This window comes from Megalops cyprinoides, chromosome 16 (assembly GCF_013368585.1).
Source record: "Megalops cyprinoides isolate fMegCyp1 chromosome 16, fMegCyp1.pri, whole genome shotgun sequence".
Taxonomy (NCBI): Eukaryota; Metazoa; Chordata; class Actinopteri; order Elopiformes; family Megalopidae; genus Megalops; species Megalops cyprinoides.
In genome coordinates, this window is record NC_050598.1 from 23,539,289 (window position 1) to 23,562,105 (window position 22,817).

Genomic DNA, 22,817 nt, shown 5'->3' on the forward strand with positions numbered 1-22,817 from the left:
CGCCTGGGACAGACCTGCGTACGTGAAAAAACACACAGGCCGCTGCCATCTTCACTGTTCAAGAAGTTTCAAGGCAGATGTAATTACATTGCCCACCATTTCTATCTATTAAATGGAGTAATGAATGTGAAAGGGTTCCATGTCAGCTATGAACTGCAGTTCAAAGCGTTTGCAGGTCTATTGTCAAATTAACAAAATAACAAGTGCGTGACCCATATTTTACTCCTCCTAAATGATAACCTGACAGCCAGATTTCTACTGTTCCAACCCACATGCAGCACAAAGGAGAATAAGTGTAATTACTGTCAAATTAGCGTCACAAAGACAAGGAAAACTACAGTGTGTACTTAGGAGGCAAACAATATTGTACATGACAGTGTTATTGGCCGTCTCTGTTGCCAAAATTGGCTAACAAAATCTATTAAAGTTATTCCATATTCACCCAGGAAAATATAAAACATGCAGAAGTCTAAAATAAAGAAAGCAATTGTTATTCTCTGTAAGTTCCGTCTCCGCCGTTAGTGTTTTTTTTCCTACGATGCAGTTGTGTCTGACAGATGTGGAGCTTCAACCTTTCACCTCTGATGCACAGGATATAATGATGTGTGGAGATGTTAGGCTACCGCCACGTTTGTTTTATACGTGTGGAAACACTCACTCATCGTAATGAACCTTGATACCACTCAGACAATCCCTGTCAATCACTCACTCAGAAGGGAGGTATCATTCAACCAGGTGGTTAACTGCAATGCTGTTAATAGTCAGTGAGGCATGGCACATTCCCCAACTGTTTACAACACATGCAGTGCAACACCTCTTAGTTGAGTTTCTCTCATTAGATGTTTGGGAAAGAAACACTCAATTACTGGCACATGTGACTGGTTTGAAAGAAAAAAAAAAAAAGGATTAATATTGTATGGAATCGTTCATCTCAGGACCCAGGACTTTGATTAATCTAACCACAATTCACATTGACCTTAACTTGGGGTCATGAATTTTTTCAAGTTTTGTCCGATATTTTATATGACTTTCTAAATTCATGACTAAATTAAGAATAAGACACATGTTAAAAGTGAGTAGAGGTCCATGTTGCTGACCGCCAAGTCTGAGAGTCTGAGCATACCTGAATGCAGACAAACACAATAAAGAAAACACATCACCAACCTGTCAGTTTATATAACAAAGTGGTTATTATTTAGTTTGATAATCTATTACATACTCTACTCAGGAACAGTGTGCATAACCTTTTATTTTTTAGAGTTATGGATAAAAATAAACTTAAAGATGTTACAAATATAAATTGTTTTTAAGACAACGTAACATTTTAAATGTCATTCCAAAAAAGGTAGGCAGGGCTATGGCTGTTTAAACAAGACATTAAGATAATAACTTTCTTACACAGTAATAGATTGTTGAATCTATATCCTTGCACACAAATGCGATCCCAGTGCAATTACAGAAATTGGAAACATTTTGATGGTGTACAAGTTCCAAAATGTGTATCAAAGCAGTTTGCTTAATTGGTTGCCATGACAATGATATAACTTGAATAAAAAATTGATTGCTCTAGATCCAGACATAGCAAGTTAAAGTGCACTGTTTAAATGTCTACATCAGATTCAATTCAAAATGGTACTCCAAACTGCAACAGTATCACACTGCAAATGGCACTTTACTGCTTCATACCCCTGCCTCCTGTAAAAGATGATTATTCATTTCTTATGCATGTTTACCATAATTATGGGTCACATTTTTTTTTCTTTTCTTCATTAGAAATAAACAGCCATCTACATACATGACAAAAAAGAAACAGATTAGATGGAGAGTCATCTCCCTCCCCCATTCTACCCCCATCAGTGTCAATGGGAACCTTCAATGACAAAATCAGTCCACAGAGGCATTCTGGGAAACATGGCAGCTAATCCTCCTGAAATACAAGTCATACATATATCACCATATATATTACAATATAAAATACATTAATTAAATTTGTGAAGGTAGTGGTTGTCTTCAACTTATCATACAAGGCAGTGTGATCCAGAAAAAAAGAATTGTACAGTATTATTCATTTAAGATATACTGAGCACAGAATAGAAATACGGTTTATTTATTTCATTGGACATCCTCTACTTATTTGCCTTGTATTATAAGCAAGGAATTGTGATAATAAAAAGTGTAACAATCACATACAATTACAATCCCCTCGCTTTTTATTTCATCAAATTAAAATGAATTCTCTGAAATGCAACAATGATTTTTATAATACAAAATATGGGCTTACATATGGTAATTTGTTCTGGTCTGTATTTGTGACCTGATCTGGGTATTTGTAATTTATTCCATTTGAGGGGTAATTTTTCCATTACTTTTTTAAAAAATTAAAATTTTATTTCCACTGAGGCCTTCTACTATATATGTGTGCATATACATGTGTGTGTATAATACATACACACATATACACACACAACCATACATACTTGGCACATTTAACCTATTTGCCTGTTATGGGGAGAAAAACAGCTACCACCACCATTACAATTACAAAAGGTACAATATGTTCATGGGCACGCTAACATTCCTCCCTTCTCTGTTTCACAATAAGAGTATTCACTATATCTCAAACTGGTACATCCAAAATAAATAAAATCCATGCATGGATTTGACTGTTGTACATATTTCAGGAAATTGTTGCAGGCATTGCAAGTGTTGTGGAAAAGAGACTACATTACATGGTTCTGAAGTACACATCAGGAGCGGTTTGAATATTAGATGGATGCAGTCAATATTCTCTTGTGATATGACACTTAATCCGTCCTTTCTCATCATTGCAGAGCAAGTTATCTCATTTGCAACAGAAAGTTAGGAACACATGGAAAACTTTCAAATTACTTATTGTATTTTGCTGTGGGCTGTTGAACTCCAAAAGCACTCTTGCATATCAACGGAATTAATTTGTCTTATTCCTGAATAGCGAAGCTTCACAGAGCAGAAATGGATAGTCTTGAGACAAATGAATAAACATAGAATAAGATCACATTAATAAAGCTTGCCTTGGCTGTCTGAGAGCAGGCACTCAGAACAAGGAGTCACGCACCGCAATGCCAGGTTCTGTTCCAAACTGCGCCATTTATCTGTCTGCTGTAAGTAACAACAGTTGTTCCTATTTGCAAAGCCTCCGTTTTGATTACTGTGCGAGCCTGATTTATAAGTAGTTGCCTGTGGCTTTATGCTAATTCTACGAACCATCATGTGACGGCAGCTGATTGCTTACATCCAGAGGAATCATGCAGGATGGGCCACTGGGGCTTTAGATTCCTTCGAAAGACAGTGGCCATGTTGTCTCTGTACCCCAGAATTCCCCTTACCTCCCCTGTGGGGGAAAGTAGCCTCTCCACGCAAATGAGCTTTGCTAACTCTTTCAACATCAGCAGGACAGTAACGCCCTGGGCAGTGAATACTGTACACTCATGAAGACAGAATTTTTAAAGGCCCTTAGGAGTCTGTGGGACAGTAAGCGCCAGCTCTGTGCCGTGTTCACACTTTCTGTATTTGCTTTTTGTATTTCTGGTATTACTTTTGAATATTGGCCATTTATTTCATGAGAAAGGCAAGCTTTCACTCAGTGAACACAGAAGAGGGCATTTCAGGTTATGCAGTGGTTAGTAGAGAAGTAACACAAATGTAAAAGCACTTAGCCTGGACTGGTTTATCTTTACATTTCCCCAACACCCCCCCCCCCCCCCCCCCCCCAAAAAAAAAAAAAAAAAACAAGAAATCATAATAATCAGAGCTTGACATCACACGTGTCTGCAGTTCATCCAAGCAACAGGAATGAAAGAGCCCAAAAAAGCAAACAAAAATGGTGGCGCATCTCAAAATGTCACGTGAATCAATTCAATAAAAACCCACAAACTTCTATTAGTTTCAATACATATTAATGGAAGTCATGTTACACAGCTCATGTTGTCGGAGCTTAACCCCATTTTCTGTGGCTTGAAGCAGCTTAACATACGAGTACAACCCCGAACAGGATAAATAAAGTATGTAATGTATATATATATATCACATATTATATATACATATACATATATGTGTTTCTTTGTGATTCTTTTTTTTATTACTACAGGGAACAAAGCCCTGCCAGTTAAACCATAGTTTAACTACTAGCAACTACTCTTTTACACAAATAATAGTCTTCTCATATGTGGCACCTGGTGACTAGTATACCATTCATTTCCAGGTTGCATTTTCATTCCTGATACATATGTAAGATATGTATTTTAAGTAATATTTCACGCCATGCAGATGAGGGAAAAAGAAATCACAACTGTGGGAAAATTTTACGCATACTTAAAATCTATGCTGTGTGACTGAAGCATTGGATTTGTCATACAGCAGAAAACATTTTTATAAAAATACTGCCACTCCGTCCATTTAACCCAAAGGTCTTGCTGAAACACTGTATATGGCGATGTCATGCTGCTGATAAGCACATAATTCAGTCTTGTCTCTCAGATGGTTTCAGAGTACAAACACACTAGCCAGAAATGATTGAGATATCCTGGCTGTCCTTGATTTTTTCCTGTTTGACCGAATGACCAGGAAGAGTTGGGTATGGCTGGCCCACAAGTCAACATCACTACTCAGTTTTACCAGCTGAGCTGGAATAGGACTGATGGGCTACTGGGCAACAAGGCTGTATATGACAATATAAAGAAACAAAAAACGCAGATCTGACTAAAACAACGCTATCTGTAATGAAATATGTCCATTTGAGAATAAAGCCACAGACAGAGTGAATAAATATGTAAGGCTTCAGACGTGTGATCATCAGATGCCCTTTGATGCTCTGATCCGGTTTAGCAGGTCCCCCCCTAACCCCCCCCCCCAACCCCCCACCCCCCGTGTCTCTGCGGTTCCTCATCCCCTCCCAGTGTCTGCTCATGAGAAGGTCCTTCCCCCGGATGCCCACGGCGTCCTGATCACCGCGTCTTTGGCACTTGTCTTAACGTTTCCCGCGAGGCGAGGAGGGCTGGCTCAGGCGGGCTGTGATCATCGGGCCGACGGGTTGCCATTGTGGCGCGAGCGAGACCTCTCCAGACCTGCCCGTCGGTTGTCTGCCACGAGGGGGGGGACAAAACAAAGGGGGGGGAAGGGGAGAGAGAGACAACAAACAAAGCTTAGGATTCATCCATTGCAGCACATTGACTAAACGTAATGAAATGGAGGCTGACAAAAGAGGAGGGGGTGAACGAAACAAAAGTAACTGGAGAAGTGAAGAGAGGGCGAGGGAGTGAGGAGAATGCACAAGGAGTCCTGGAGTGTGGCCGCTGGCATCTGGTGTCATGGCAACTCCACCGAGCGCCCGCTCCTCGGCGAGCACTCGAGAACCCCTCCACCTAGTCCGCATCCGAGAGGCGTGAGCTGAGGGCACGATTGGAATGCACACGCACAGCCTGCAGAACAAGGAGCCTGGCAGTCAGTCATGAGCAAACACAGGGCCTGGACTCATCCAGTAACCCAGCCCCCCCCCCCAAACCCACTCCCGGCGGGAGGCCCTGGGGAGGGGGAGGGCGAGCGGGCCTCCAGGCAGGGGTCAGCCCTCGGAGGATGAAGGCTTTGTGAGTGGAGACTTGAAGCCTGGTGACGACATCTCAAATTGATATGGGGTGTCTGAATTCTCCCTCAGCATGGATGACATTAATGATAGGGCTGTGTTCCGCTGTTAACCTCCGGCCTGATGCGGACGCTAATGTCATCCCGAGAGAATTCCTGCTGGAGTCACGCAAGCCAGTTTCATCCAAAGGTGCGAGCCCCTATATCTGCTCTGAAGCCGTGGAGGAGGGGATGTGACTGGACTTCTCAGGGAGTCAGGGGGGTGTCGCCCAGGACTAACCTAAACAACCACAACCAACATGAGGCCCTGTACATTCAGCGAATTTGGCTGCCTTACCCTGGTTTCATTCGCTGTTGTGTTGCGGGCCCCGTCTTGCAATGAGCTTGGAGAAACCGAGAGCCGTGTGCAACTGTGAGCCGTACTGCTGAGGAAAGCAAAGCAAGGGGCCCACAGAGGAGGGGAGGCTGCACATGCGGCGTTACCAGATGACCTCCTGTTGCTATTCGCGCAAGTTCAATCTCCTCAATTCCGAACTCTCCACGTCGAGTTTTCACCTCAAAGTCGCTCGCAGAAAGTCACGGAGTGAGACTTTCAGCGAGCGCATCCCTTTCATCTGCTCCCATTTCACAACGATCTGAGGGAGTTTTACCACGCCTCAGGGGCTGCACTCCTTCACACTAATGAAATGGAGAATGCAAACTAGCATCGCCGGTTAAAAGGAGGAAGAAAACAAAAGAACAGACATCAAAATGCAGCAAGGAAAGGGGGGGGGGGGAAAACTTTCTGGCATTAATTTGCAATTCCCAAGCAATTCCCAAGGTGACCTTAATTCTTATAGCGCACATCCCTCTTACCCCTATACCCAAAAGCCTGACAACATCCAAAGATCCTCTTGGACAATACAATCTTCTACTGCAAAAGACAAGGTCAGCTCTACCGTATCTATTAAAATATGTGGGCGAGGGAGACAGGAGAAATAAGCAAGAAAGATTTAAGACTATAGAGGGACTAGAACAGAGAACAAGGACGTGGGTGAGCAGGAAAGGAATGAAGGAGAGGGACAAAAAACAGGACGTAAATACTGCTTCTGCTTGGCCATTGTTTTAAAGACATACATTCTCTCCAATGAAAAGGGACTCTGGAGGCTGAATTGTCTCCTTGATTCCCATTTTCCACAAACTACCTGCTGTTCTGCTTGAACTCTGCATTGAGAAAGGCAGGTACCATCAATGTTGGTTTCAAAGAGGAACTCGGTGGACTCTGTTGTATTGGGCAAATTGGTAGCAAATAATAGGTGAGGGCATGATTTGAAATAATTGTTTTGTCTCGGCAGATTTAATATGAGACGCATAAAGTCCTTTAGAGTTTGAATGGTTACCTTTCAAATCTCTCTAAAGACAGATGAGTTTAAACAGCCACTATTCCTCTTGCTAAGTCGACTTAAAAGCCATCTTTTCCTAAAGTCAATCTACCACAACAATTGAGCAAACAGCAGCAATTTCTACTAGGGGAAGAATATTGTGGTTGTCCTCTACAGGAATACAAAAAAAGACACAAAAATAGACAACTTCAAAAAAGAAAAAAAAAACTCCTGGCACTGATCACAAATATGTCTGCTGTCATCTCTTTGATGGCTTTTTTACCTGCTTCTCCCCGAGGCGACATCTTTTAGAGCTTTCGAAATGCAGAAGCACAGGAGGGAAAAGAAATGACAAAAGAAGAAAACATTCCTGGTTACAGTGGGGAGATGTCAGCACTCCAGAACTTAATTAAATGCTAACGACTGGCATTGTTGTTCAACTGTTAAGCAACACGTCGAGGGGGAAAAATCTAAAGTGACATCAGTCTATTCAAAGGGTCTATCATGGTGAGCCCTGGCATTGGTGGGTAAAAAAAATAACACGTTTGGTCAGGTGGGTGGGGAACTACAGACATGCCTTGAAGCTCATAGTATTAAACAGCAGCATCACCGTTCAGGCCACCTTTATACAAACTACACGACAAAGTGAAATCTTTCCAGTCAAACACAGATCCATGCTGTGATTGAGAGATTGGACAGGATGTCTCTTGTGTATTCTCTGATCGAGATTAAAAGCTGTAATAAGTTTTATGCTACTGTCATCTTTCAGTAATTGCCGGGAATTACATCATCAATTGTTAACGGGCCCCCACAGCGCATGTTTCAAAATATGAATGGCAGAAATAAATCTGCCAGTCACAATGACAGCCTCAGTCTCTGTTCCTTCAGGGATCAAAGAAAAAACTATGTCCTGTTATCTGACTAAGAGAACACAAGTGGTGGTAAAGTGATTAAATATGTTTCATTTCATTTTGCGTTAAATCTCTGAGCCTTCCTGTCAGATCAATCACAACAGCAGTCACGTTATGCCACCCGTAACATAAGTAGGTGGAAGCAGAACGGCTTCCAATGGAATTTCACCCTCTCCATTTAGTACAGAGAAAAATTTCTATTCTTTCTCTTTTATTGGCCCAAGATCAAAACAGAATTCAGAACGTTGCGCTTCGGCACAAGAAACCTACCATTGGTAAATCTGCCCATACTTAACACACTTACACAGCAGGACAAGCACAAGCACGCAGGCAGGAACAAGCATACACACACTTGAGCTGACACATGAACACACAAATGCGTGCGCGCACACACACACACACACACACACACATACACACACACACACACACACACACACACACACACACACAAACACACACACATGCACACGCGCGTGCACACACACACATGCACACAACACTCCCCCCCCACCCCCCCAGAGACAAAATGCAATAAAAGTGATTAAATCTTTCTGCACGGTGTGTCAACACATTGTGTTTACCCTGGACTCGGAGAGCACTGCAGCAGCCGATATCTCTCCCCTTCATCTCCTGTCTCTTTCTGCCAGGGCTCTGGCTGCACAGTAATGGAGCACCATAGCCAGGAACAAGATATATAAATGGGATGGGGAGAGGAGAAAACCTATTTCTTTGGCTGTAAGTTATGGGGCTGGGAGAGCAAAACTACAGTTACACAAAACAGGGCCTCTTCCAAAGGTGAGAGAAATTGCCTTTTGGGGGGGAAACGAATCAAACTGAAAGGTAACTTCAGTCCCAGGGAGAAACGGTAAAGTCAGAACAGAACAGAAGGAAAGTGTGTGAACTCCTGCAACAAGCTGCACACAGACAGCCAAGCATTTACACCTGTGGGTAAAATGTAGTGAGGGTTTCATTACAGAGACTTCATAACAGAGGTGGGGGTGTGGGAAATGAATAAAACAACTGATACGCAATCTTACAGAATGTGTCATTTTACATCTGGTTAATATTTATATAAAAAATTTGAAAAAAAATTGAAAAAATGTAAAAGCACAGAATAATGTTTCTGGGAATATGACAGAATTAAGAAGAGGCACAGTAATATGAATATGGCATGACACACACACACACACACACACACACACACACACACAGTAAGATTTAAGTAAAAGCCAATATGTAAGTATGCATAATCTGTACAACATCCAATTATGGCATTACATTGCTTGTAACCAAACCTATATACCTTCTCTGCTTCACACAGGGATGTACCAAATGACATACTGTAGGCTTACCAGTATGAAAGGTCACACTAAGCAGAACTAGGCAGCATGGGGAGGGAGCCGACAAAGGCCTCAGTGAGAGTGCAGGGGAGAACCTGGGTGAGATTTGGGCATTTTCGGGACATGGTCCATGCTGACTGTGGAGCCAGAGATGGCAGTCCTGTGTAAACATTCTGAGGAAAGGCATAGATATTTTTCTTTTTCCTGCAGAGTTAAAAGTTTAGATTGAAATACGGATTTCTGGGAAGCGAGCGGAACATCTGTCGGGTGGAAGCAAGTGAGGCGCCAGCATGAAGGAACGCTGATGCAAACTTTCTCCATTAAAGTGAAATTGAAACCGGCGCAGATAAGCTTGAAGTATGGCTGGCGTATGCACCGCGCATGCTTTCCCCTATCAGACCCTTTCTCACACAGCGCACGGAGGTAAATTGCATCTATCTGACAGTTAGTTAAACAAAAACAATCACAATCATGAAAAAAAGGCAGCAAAATCATAACATGACAAATCAAGGCGGACAGGATCCAAGTATAGATTATTTAGAGCATTTTTTCCCTGACATCTATATCACGGCTTTCCATCAAACAAGGTCATTCAGTTGTGCAATGCTAGCTGTGCTGGCGAATGACCCAGATACTCAATACACCCATTTTCCCTGCTTCTCACGGCTCTACCTAGGGGACTGCATTAAAGTTTCAAGCCCTTATTGAGGAGTAGAGACCACATCATTTAAAAGCTGGCATCTTAACAGATTTTGCTACAGGCCTGCATGCCCCCCTTGTCTCCCACCTCCTCCATTGTCCCACACAGTTCCCCTCTCAGCATGGTTTGGCTGAAAGCAGGACTAGGCCTGAGAGTAATGTCTCCTGACAGCTCAGTACACAATACGGCACAGGAGAGCTGAAAATCACTACACATGTCGATAAACAAATGCTTATTTTTAGAGGAAAGAAAAGTACTACTTTATCTTCACGGCGAGAGGCCCTGGCAGATCTATACTGACGACAAACAGAGACAATAAGAGAGATTGTGTTTGGTTACCCCAACAAAACTGACACGCACCCGCGTAGGTCTCCCCAGAACAATCATCTCCTGAAGCCAGGGCTGTGTTTGGTCTTACAATGATCCGTGTTTAATTAAAAATAACGAGCACAGCAGACTTGTGCGCATCATGGTTTCTCTGAGAAACCCATCTTGGAAGTCATTTTCGAATTCAGGATTAGAGTTCTGGGGAAAAAAAAAATGTCAGTCTTAAATACACATCCTGGCATTCTCAGTCGAAACTGACCAAAGGGAGGCAGCTACAAAGCCAAAACACACAGAAAAGCACTGAACAGCCATAGAAAAAAAAGGTTTTATGATCGATTGTAGCCAAGGGCTAAACTATAGAAGTTTCTAAGACATGATCATCTTTTCAGGAGCGAGCTGTGCAAGAGAGAGCTGCATATCACAGTAGAAATAAATACTTTATGTTTTCCTAAAAAAATCACTGGGAAAGAGTGCCAAAAAAGCATCTTTTCTGATTTCAAATTTGATGAAAAAGTGCTCCTCTCACCTTTCAAAGGCGCTGCAGGTGACACTGTGCACTGTGGCATGGGCAGGGGGCTGGAGTGAGGCACATTAATCACAGGCACTGCCCCTCACGGGCGGACGGTGCCGTGTCACCAAGGACAGAGATGGGTTAGTGGGAGGCGTGCGGCCTGCGGGACCGGGAACGGAGTGGCGAGCGGGTAATCCATCAGGATCCCGGTGCTCCGGGGGCACGTTGCTGATCCCCTAAGACTGATTACGGCGGGGCAGCGGCCCGGGCCCGCGGCGGGAGGAACACCGGGAGTGGTCCCGCTCCAGCAGCGGTGAGATCCGCACCCCGGGCCATGACCTGCTTCAACATGGCCAGCCACAGCCTCTCTTCCATTACATTACATACACCCGGCATGGCGGGGACTTTTCCTTACATGTTCAGGAGCTGTACCGCTCACTGTCAAATCAGGGACTCCACCTTCAGCACGCCAAAGTGGCTCTAATTATACCTGTACCTTTATGTTGTATGCATAGCCGGATAGATGGAAGGATGCATTATAAGTCAGGAGTGTAATTATTCCAAACACTTTGCTGCCGACCCACCTGCTTAAATAAGGTTGATCAGGCCCGGATTGTATTCCAGCCAAAGAAAACTTCACAGCCTGTAGGAGGCTGATTGACAGCAGGATAAGCAGACAGAGAGATAGTTAGACAAATGGATGCTAAGATATAGCTTGACAGACAGATGGGTGCGTAAATGGATGGTTTGGCAGCATGATAAGGTAAATAGACTGATGGATCACCAAACAAATAAAGGAAGAAAATGCCTGGTGTGGATACAAAAACCCCGCAATGAGCGCAAGCCAGAAACGAAGATAAATATAAATGGATTGCTGCAATAGCAAGATCGATATAACAGAATAGAAGTTTCTTTTTTTTTTTTTTAAGATTGAGATCTGATTTTCTTTCTATTACACATGATTTTCGAGAAAGACTTGTCTGATTGCATGGAAAAGCTGTGGAAAGGCAGGTGTGTTATTTTTAGCTACGTTAATATTGAGCCTGCCCGAGCTTGACATTGTTCTGAAATCGAGATGCAGCCCCTATAAACATCCAACGCAGACGTTCCTCAACGCATCCATGAGAGAGCTGACACATATGCACACGTGTTCAGCGGGACAGAAACGGGACGGCTCTGTGATGCGGCAGAGAGGTCAGGCTGGGTGAAGTCGTTTCAAAAGGCTTGCTGGGCAGGGAAACTGCTGAGAGTGGGCATTGGCTGAAAACCACCGCTGCTCCCCAAGTCTAATTGCCACCCGGCTAACAGGACGCCCTCATTACGGCAGACTTTCCGACGATGTCGCAAAAAAAAAAACAAGGCGGCAGGAGCATTTAAAGTTCTGAAGGGGCTGTTTCATCTGGTGAAACGGATCCTCTCTCTCTCCCCACCCCGTTCTTGAGGGAAGGGAGGCTTCCTGGAGGAGCCTTGACAATTGTTCCGGCACTCTTTAATAGACAGCCTGGGCCCCGGCAGCCGTGCCCTCTGGAGGCCCCACATCCCTCACTCTCTGACAGGAAGCAGGGCCTTTCGCGAGAATGACACAGCTCGTATCCCCCCTACCGCTTCAAACGCCATTCAAGGAGTGCACTGCTAACATCCACCTGCATTACCGTGCAGAAACATGGCAGAAAAAGAGGGGAAAGATCAGCAAGTTTCTGTAACATAAAATTCTTTAAATTAAGCCAGTGGGGAAAGTCTAGGGAAAGGGAATGTAGCTCAGTTGAAAGTATTTTGAAAAGTATTTGAGTTGAAAGTGAAGAAAAAGTAGTATTTACTGCAAATTTGGAATGGAAAAAAGAATTGTTCATCATTTGAAATTTTATAAAAACTGGAAAAACCAACTGTTGTCTTAAAAATTTATTCTTTCAAGGCTTGTACTTATTACAAGTTTTTGCCTTGTGCATGAGCCTTTTTTATTCAATAAAAAAAATGAGAAATCTGACAATGAAACAAAATGATATGTAACTCTATGTTACTATAATTACCTATTTACCTGTCTGGGTTACACACAAACTGAACACCTCAATCAACTTGTAGTTAATGAAAAACAGCAGCAGTTACTTACATGAAGGTCAGACCAGATGGTGGCAAGTCCACTAAGCGAAAGTTTTCCAAAAAGCAAACGCAAGTCTTGCACTCAAGGTAACTTCAAGCACTATCTGAACTCACCTACCCCTCTTTCAGATGTTCGGTGCCTGATACAGACGGCATGCTAAATAAAACAAGGTGTTTTATTTATTTATCCATCTGTCTTTTGATGTTTTGTCATTCACAAAGAGTACTGAGATCACGGGAGTGAGGGGCTCCTTCTTGAGGAGTCTGGCTTCCATTTGACAAAAAAGGCTGAGCGTGAATGAGGTAGCCTTAAAATAAAAGAGGCCACCTTCTTAAATCATTCATACAGAAGCACTCCCTGATGTACACTAAATGGCCTCCTCTTCCTATGAAGGGTCTTGCCCCGCAAGGTCCTGTCTCCACAGCATAGAGGGTCTATTGACAAAGCTTTCCCCATTTCAGATTAGCCTATGATCTGAAAACCACAGTGAGGTCATATCTCTTCTCTCATAAGTCCAAAGATAAGGGAGTGACCTTGGGAAGAACCAGTATGACATCATGTCCCTCCCTACCTAACCGCAGACCTGCACGCTCATATAGAGCCTGATCTACACTTGATCTCAGTACTCTGGGCTTACATTTTTCAGAGGATGCTGCAAAACCTTTCCTCCCCTTAAAGGAATCAAAAACCGATGATATGGAAGTGGTGCTGAAGTTGGCAATTTGAATGCAGCTACTGACAATTCAACACCAACGCCAAGATTGCATGGATTGAACTCCAAGAGACTGGGAAACAAACAGCCACTGTGTTTTTTTTGTTTTGAATTTGAATTCTCCTCGTTAATTATCGCGATCTCTCCGCATTTTACGTAATAACAGCCGCCTGTCTGATTAAACGGAAAACAGTGGCGGTGATGGCCGATCTGACTGGGGGGAGCTGGGTATTTTTTTGAGATTGCTGAATACTTCCACGCATCCCCAGAGAAATCCCTGCGACAATGAATTCCAGATGAAATAAAATATTCATCCCCGTTCATTTATTTATCGGGAGGAAGATTTCTGCAGGGAAGCCCTCCAGAGATCGCGCTCACGTGCCAGCCCGTCGCCACTTTACCCGCAAGGTTTTTCAATAGAACAAGCAAACAACACGGTTCCAACACCTATAAATAAGTTATCATTCCTGAATAAAGTGCTGTACAGAGGCTGTTCATCACTCTTTCATGGGCCTGCTTGGGAGACTCGGAAGCAGGAAGGAGAGGCATTTCCAGGCTCATGCAAGATGGGGAGCACAAACCATCACTTTCAGATGCTGGGTAGAACCAGCAAGCGCCGTTAACCCTTCGTAAATTCGGCCTTTATGATTCTGAATCAGTTGTTAATGCGTTTTCGGCTCCACGCCGCACTGGTGCCAGCTTAATGCCTGCCTGGTTTTTACAGCAGTCTGCGGAATGGGAGGCGCGTCGTGAACCAGGCAGCATGACCTCTGGGAAATGCGAGCTACCGTGAGCGACGCTGATGTGAGAAACTGATTAAGTCTCACGGCTGAGGGGCAGACATGAAAAGCCATTTAATCAGTGACACAAACGAGACATGATAATGGGTCGTAACACCTGCCTCTCATAAGCAGCAAATCCTTACAGGTGCGACACACGGAGAGAGGATTAAAAAAAGGTACCTGCATGCAAGTGTGCATGCAGTAAGCACACACACACACACACACAGAGACACACGCACAGGCCCATGCATACGCACACACCCACACACACACACACACACACACACACACACACACACACACACATTCAAGGTTGCACAGAGGTAAAATAGGCCACATTTCCACCTACTGCCATTTTCTCCACAGCCCCAGCCACCCCACTGTTGCTCCGTCTCTCTCCAGGATTTCAGTGGAAGTCAAACCCTACGGCTACACACCTGTGTCCGCGCTCCTTCCCAGGGATCAATTAGCATTAAAGTTTAAACCTCAGCCAGCCCTACACATACCGGCAATGCTGTCTGCATACCTGTAGGGGCAAGGAGTGCGCGTGCTACCTAGTTCATCATGGTGGGCCAATCAGTACGTCAGGAGACTCGTACGACTTAAATAGAACGCGGTGAGCGCCGTCCCAGCTGCACTGCTGTACCAAACAGCTACTGCACTTCAGTTATCTCATTTCCATCACTTTACAGTCTCTTACAAGTCAGCTTAATATTTATCAGAGGCAAGGTGCTCGTGCTGCTTATGTAGTCGGCGATACACTGAATCAATGGAACTCCCACGGATAAGAAGGGATGTCAAACACTGTGCTATTTCTGATACCCAGCCTTGTACATTCAATTCTCCCTAAACATGCTTTCTCGATGGTTACGTTTAGAGCTAGTGTCTACCCCCACAGTATTCACTTCTTGTATTGCGAGCCTTACCTTGATCACATAACAATGTGCCAGTCTCATCCCTTGATGTCAAGCACTGTCTACAGAGCAGCTGGCATGGAGAGATTTTGAAAGGACATATGAAAGTTTTTTTTTGGGGGGGGGGGGGGGGGGGGGTGTACAGCAGTGGCAAGCGGAAGCACTCCTGGCGAAGAAGGCCTAGAACACGGCTGTCCCCCCGGTGCCTGGACCTCTGTGTCGGTCAGGTCAGGAGGGAGCGTCGACTCCGGTAGGTGTCACAGCCAGTTACAGCCGAGAGAAGGAAAGGGAGGGGCGGCCGTACCTGCGCGGGCTTTCGGACATCTCCTGACAGCACCCTTCACGTCACAGCATGGTGCTCTCCATCAGATCTGACAGGAGTGCCCTCCACACACACCCCCCCACCCCCCCTACCCCCCAACTCCCCCTCTTCCACAAAGCCCCCTGCCCGCTGCCCAGCAACGCAGCCTGACAGTTATCAATAGGGATTCCAGCAGAGCCGCTGCCAGACAGCAAGATAAACATGGAGGAAACACAAAAAGAGAGGAAATCAAAGGCTGCAGAAGGTACCCTATTATTCCAAAGACTAGGAAATAATTTGCTGGCAATTTGTGACTCATGTGTGTCTCCTTTGTGTAAGTTGGTGTTTTTTTCTTTTTTTTTTTTGGAAGCTTTACTTTGGCTTTCCTCCATGTCAATATTTAAAATGTCAAATCCTTCTGTCTCATAATTTCTGCAAACTGTTGTAAACTGGTTACCTAATCACAGCATTTGTGTTCCGTTTCAGGAAAATAAAAGTCCTGCCATGTCAATTGACAGACTTGACTGGAGCATAATGAGTGTGATGCATTGTAGGAGCCTGTCCTGAGCTGCAGAGCACAGTTCTCTCCATAAATACCGAGCATTTACATAACACAGCAACAACTGAAGTAAAAACGGAGGAAACTGTGACAGTTTCTTTTCATTTCATACACCACCTGCTGCTGCTGCAATCTTCCAATCCATAATAATACTGTATAACACTTATTTATAATTTCATATGGAAGAGCACAAGATTACTTATTCATATATTTAAAGTTTCTGCAGGCCTCTCCCAAGCTGTTGTATTTATAAGCTATATCACAGGAATAGGTCTCATTGTTTGCCTGAACAAGAGGCCTGTAATTCTTGTTTCCTGGTCTTCAACACACATCCAATGGGCTTTGGCGTCCCGGCTTAATTGAAATGAAGTCAGCTGACCTTTTTGCGGTTACGGCCGGGACTGATTCTACCCCCGTTTCTTTCTTTCAGCTCCGCACCTCATAAATCACGCAGTGAATCGGGCCGCGGTGACGGTCCCGACCTTTCTCTTGACATTTGTACGCGGCAGGTCCCCCCACCCGGGATCGCAGCCATTAAACATGACGCAGTGGCCGCATTAAGAGCTTAATGAGTGTGTAAGTGACAGAAACTCAGGTAAATAAATTCATAAGATGGACAGGAACCGCCGGCTGACATGCACACGAAGCGAGGCACGCCCTTTGACGAACAGGCTACAGGAGGAGTGCAACGGGATGTGAGGACGTGGGTTCCGGTCAGGCCGGCCTTGGAGAGTGCAGCTGAAGCAGCCCACCCCTGCCGCTGTGGGTTTACAGAAAGCAGGGCAGAGACATGAGGCTTTCCTCTGACAAATCCACAGGGAGCAGGAACATCTGGCGAGCCGGCTGGTCTCCTGGTTAACATGACGCCTTCAGCAGCCCTCCCATGGCCAGCCGGGAGCGCACAGGCATGCACACGTGGGCCGGGCCTCAGAGAGACTCCGAAACATCCGCCACCCACACCGGAGAGCAAACAATACTAACTCCACTGGCAAACACCCATTCCTCCAACCTGTGATCAGCACTACACTGAACTGACCAGTCCCCAAAGTCACAAATTCAGATTCATTAGAGAGGACTCAAGTCCCTTTTAGTGTGTGTGTGTGTATATATATATATATATATATATATATATATATATATATATATATATATATATATATATAAATGCCTTTACTCTGGACTCTGCACTCTAATATCCAAAATGCTATATATAATGTGTGCGTGGTGCCTGTGTGTGGTGTGTGTGTGTGTGTGTGTGTGTGTGTGTGTGTGTGTGTGTGCATGCGCACGCAAGTCTGTCCAATCTGAGCCAGATGCTCTTCACAGAAATTAAAAACTGTATTTTCTCCACTCCCCCTCCCACTCCAGCACCCACTGTGAAAGCAGAGCCCAGATTTGTGCTGGATAATTCCCATATCCACAGTGTCATCTTCCTGGAGGAGACAAACAAGCCGATGCCTTTTTCTTTAGCAGTCGTCACAGTGAACTCAACATGCCGATATCAGCGGTGCAGATCCCAGAAACTCTGAGGGAAAAAAAAAAAAGCCGCAACAATGAGGATGAAACCTCTGCTCGGCACCTGGTGCACGCCGATATTAAAACACAGGAGATAAGTAGACGGGCTGTGTGCGGCGAGCCCTAATGTAAACACGCGCGCCGCGGCGCAGTCTTCGGCGGGATGATTTCTCCAGGCGTAGCGTTCTTCATTAAGTGCTGATTTCCTGCCAGGGAGACTCGCGCGCCTGCCGGGGGGGCGGGAGGAGGGGGGGAGCGGAGCTGAACCGGGCTGACAGGGTCAGCGGCTCCGCCACTGCAATGCTGCCAGCCACCTGAGCAGCTTCGGCAGCTCCAGGTCCAGCAGACGTCACCGCCTCTCTGCAACACCTCCGTGGCTCAGGAAACCCAAGGGATTGTGGGGGGAATCTCTTCCCTGCTGCTAAGGAGAGGATGCACCGAACCCTGGTTGACCCCGCCAGGCTGAAGACACCTTGGCTGAGGTCCCATTAAGCACCTTCTGGTGCAGCAACCAGTGCTTGTGTGTTATGATATTGCTAATGAGGCTCCTGACATTCACACAGCACTTCGGTGTCTCTTACAGCCACAGAAAAAAAAAAAAAATAAAACATCTAGAAGCTCGCCAGTTGTATTCTCACCCATTCATAACTACGATCCTGTATGATCTGGACAAATCATTTGCACTCAGTCTCATTACAGAACTGAGGACAGGCACTTGGACTCTCTTTCTCTTCCTTTCAGTGCCCATAGACTTTTAGCTTACAAAAATCTATTGATTCTCCAGTGAAATGATATTGAAGAGAAAAGGAAAACAAGGAATAAAAGCACAGCAAGTGAAAAAAAAAGATAAACATGAAAAACCTGTTCCTCTAAATGGAAGACACAGTTGGATGGTCCTCTGTAGGAAAGTTTACTCTTAAGTTTATGATTCTGCACATGAGTGGACCTGTTGGATTTGCATTGATTTTCCTGATATTGAACCACATAACTGGCAGCTAAGCACTGTCACAGTGTGAGCAGCTGTCTCTGACCATCAGACACACTCGATCCCAAATTGATAAATTTCACTCTCAGCCTGAGAGAGAGAGGGGGAAAGAGAGGGAGAGGGAGGGAGAGAGAGAGAGAGCCCGACTGACAGCATTCTCAATGCCAAAACAAACGCGAGCTCCATGATTAAAAATAAAAACTGTGCAGCAGATTAAATAACTAAAATAAATAAATGAATAAAAATCACAGACATCCACATGGCTGTGGCTAATTTGATAGGGATTCTTTCTGACAGAAAATCAACTTTTAATGAAGAGCCATGTGCCGAGAGAAATTAGCCATTACCCCGAGGAGCTGATATTAAAAGTTTATAAATGACAGTAGTGTTGGCTGTGATTGCGCAGGAAGGGCAGAGTCGGGGGATTGAGGAGGCAGCATCCCGCTCATCGCTGCCACACCACAATTTAACCTGCCAACTGCTGCGAGCAGCAGAAAAAGGCGTGTCCTCCTACGAGCTTGCATCGATCAGAAACATTGCAGGCTAAATCCAACAAGAGCGCGCTGGAAGGCATCGCTGAACAAACGCATTGTGACGCCCTGGGTCCTTTATTCACTGCTCTGATCAAATATAGCAGGACAGGCAACCATATGGGAGCGGCAAGATTATTCATAAAAAACCAGGGCTGCATATGGGCTGCGGAGAGGGGCCACCCTCTGGAGGTTTGCGCAATGTCACAAAATCTTGTAAACTGGAGATGAACCCTGTGCAGCTGCACGAGTAGTTGGAAATTCAGTCAAAGCCAGTGGAAGACACTGAAAAAGAGGGGGGGATTTATGGACCCTACCCCCCGCCTCTCTCCCCTTCCCATCCCACCCTCCACTCACAAGTGACCATCAAGCAGGGGGCTGAAAAATTCATGGGCCACCCTTATTTCCCCCACATATAATGGCTTTAGATGTGGCCCTTTTCTGTGAGTGAAATGCTTTGTTAATTCTATGCAATTACACGGAGCCAACCCCATGACACCATTTCCAAATGGCATAAAAAACACATTAAAATAAATTAATAAATAAAAGCTTCGGAGAGGGGGGAAAAAATACTGATTATCTGACTGTCTTTTACAGGCTTTGGTTAAATGCAGATTAAAGGCTAAGCCGCAGAGGTGAAGGGCCTGCCGAATTGAGCCCATGCAAACGGAGCTTCGGATGGAAATAGACATAATCTCACCAAAGCCACATTTTCCAGGAGAAAAGAATATGTCTACTTCGCTGCCAAGATGCACTATAAACCCTTTATAAGGTGCCCAAAGAATGCTGCAATTTATTGAAAGCAGAACCAATTTGCTTAACTTCACAGCACAGGATAATAAAGTGTCTGTACTTGACTGTGGCAGGCAGAGAAGTTGTTATCCACTTTGTAACTTGCAACCTTTACTCGTTCATTCAGTTTTAGTAATTAAGATGCCCATCCAACATAAAAGTAAATTAAGATTAGACCCGGGACATTTTTAATCACAGGAAATCACACCATATAGCTGGCATTCAGAGGAAGATATAGAGTGTTGCAAACCACCTATAGGCATTGCTCTTTATTATCTCCGCCACTCTGCTATACTCTGCAGAAAGAGGGCTGTTGTATACTCTTTGAATGCTTGTAAAATCCTATGTCCTGTGTAAAGCAAAGTGATAATGGGTCTGTTTATTTTTAGATGGTATCTAACAAAGACAGAGTTGGGCTGTCGCTGCCTTAAGCAGTGAAATTTCAGCATTTACTCTGCACATTAAGAAGAAGCACTCATTTGTGGCATTATTTATGGGCCGCTAAAGAATTAGGCTGGAGATGACCAGACACTATTTATTTCATGGCTGCCCCCCCCTCCCCTCCACCCTACCCCCCAAATTAAAAGTTATCCACTTGCCATTAAATGGCATTTTAAATTCAGCAAAGAAAGAAAGAAAATGTGCACCTGAACATGAATACTTAACAGTAATAAGTTAATAAACATTCTCATACTCCAAAGATATAACTTAGGTATAAGGTTAGGTTCCATTTTTTTCTTCATTTTAATGATATAATTCACCAGTACACAAGTAGCCCATCCTAAACTTTTGCGTTCTAACTCTATTCATCCTAAACTCAGCTGCCCTTCATTTTCACCTTGCTGTCCTCCTTTGGGAAGGCCTTAGATGCAATAGGAAAGTTTTACATTCGCTGAGTATTATAGTGAAACTAGGAAGAGGCCATATAGCATAGAATGGACCTGAGACAACTATTCTTTAACCTATAGAAGATAGGATACATTCTTATTACAGCACAACATAGCATATCACCAATGCGAAACACTTGCATTTCCACATTGGTGCAAATCATTATAACTTGACTTCAGACATATATCAATACCAGAACCATTGTGGGGTCTATGAAGCCAAAGTTCAGTTTTTTAAAGATGAATATCTTCAGTGCTTATGTAATCTAACAGGCTGTCCATCTTTGACTTTACCTTAGGGATCATGCCAATTTTCGACCTAAATCTGCAAAACTGCAAAATTTCCTGAATCAAAACAAAAATAAAACGCATACATACCAAATACTGTCATTGAAAGAAGGTCACAGATCCCAACATTTTAGAATTCAGATTTCTCAGAAGTCATTCCTATTCATTTTCAATTCATAATTTGATCATTTATTATGAATGATACAATTACCGTTTGATTCAAAACGCTTCAGTGATTAGATTTACTGAATCATTCAATAGAGGCTAAATGTTCCGTGACATTTCAAGGAAGCTGCTGATGATCTGTTTAGATTTTGCAGCCAATTTGAATACATACTCAGTCAGTTGTGTTCTCTACCTTTTAAAATGACACCAAACACAAAGCATGTATTTCAAGACAGCACCTATCTTTTGTATACCTGACATGTTAAGCTGCTCTCATTTCTATTGCAATACAATAGGTGTCTTGCTTAAGGACACACAACTAGCAGTATGACATGCAGCCTGTACAAATTAGCGCAAAACGTGTTTGAAACACAACTCCTCACTTACTCAACCCTCAGTTATAACCTGCTTACATTAATGTTGATGAACACGATGAGCAAATTTTCAGAATCCCTCATGTTTCCTTTCCAGTCCAAACTTGTCATTAAATAAATTCAACCAGACCAATCATATGAAGCGGCACACACCACGCCACCACCATGGGTGGAGGGCAGGGAGGACAGCAGAGAAACCAATTACAGCCCTGTTGATGATTTGCTACCTGTTGATTGTTAAGACATTTCTTTATTAACACATTTGACCTGTTCATGCAATTTTTAAAATTTATTTAACTTACAGCTCATTTGTTGCTTTGACAGCCTATTTTTACTTATGCGACATTAATAATTGAATTAGGAGATAAAAGGATTTTAATGACCCCACCTGCTGTTCTGGGTAAAAGAAAAAAGACTGTTTCTTGAAATAACAGCATGTTCGGTTAACGGAACTAGTCAAGAGTCAAAAGACTGAAGCGTTTGACAAAGGAATAACGTGCCGATAGAAATCTTGTCTCTTTTTTTACTTTCTTGGTGAATATTAAACATAAATAACAATGGTGAGTTTCCAGTGTGCAGTATGCAGTGTGGTCCTAATGTACCAGTGTCTGCTGATCCACTGACTGCAGTGCTGATCTTTAGGATAAATGAACAGGTCTTAACATTACATTTAACATGAATGCGTGGAAATGAGAGATAAGGCCAGCTCCGGCTGATAGCAAAAATCCATAAAACGAGGCAGAGAGGCCCAACTGTCCTCGGTAGCGGCACTATGTGCTATCCTGAACAAAAAGACAAAGCATTTGTAAAGTCAGAGAAGGTGGGGCCGTTCCTTATCATCCCAGGTGAAAGACCACCTGGTGGCAGTGCAGAGACGGCGGTGAATGCCCGCAGTCTGTTCTCAAGCTCGCGCTGTCAAGGTGGTCGGAAAGAGGAAGGGAGTCAATGAAACATGGCAAGGGTTCGGTATCTAGGGCGGCGGGGGTTATTTGATGAGTGTTAATATTAACACTGGGCCGATCCAGAGTAATAAAATGGTTACATCCTGGCTTTAGATTATAGATGTTGCCATTCTAAGCCAATAATAGTGCACATAATGAAATCAGTGGGCCAGAAAAGAGGCTCTCTTTCATTTCCTCTGGTGGG

The 22,817-nt window shown here is 44.0% G+C and overlaps 1 protein-coding gene across 2 annotated transcripts in view; it reads right to left on the reverse strand.

Moving 5' to 3' along the window:
* Positions 1 to 4,907: 4,907 nt before the first annotated feature.
* The window catches only part of diaph2 (diaphanous-related formin 2), a 397,085-nt gene continuing 379,175 nt past the window's right edge, over positions 4,908 to 22,817 (reverse strand). For both annotated transcript variants that reach the window (XM_036548047.1, XM_036548046.1), the window contains one exon: positions 4,908 to 5,117. In XM_036548047.1, the coding sequence (XP_036403940.1) occupies positions 5,053 to 5,117 (65 nt within the window). In that variant the 3' untranslated portion in view covers positions 4,908 to 5,052. The remainder of the gene's footprint in view (positions 5,118 to 22,817) is intronic.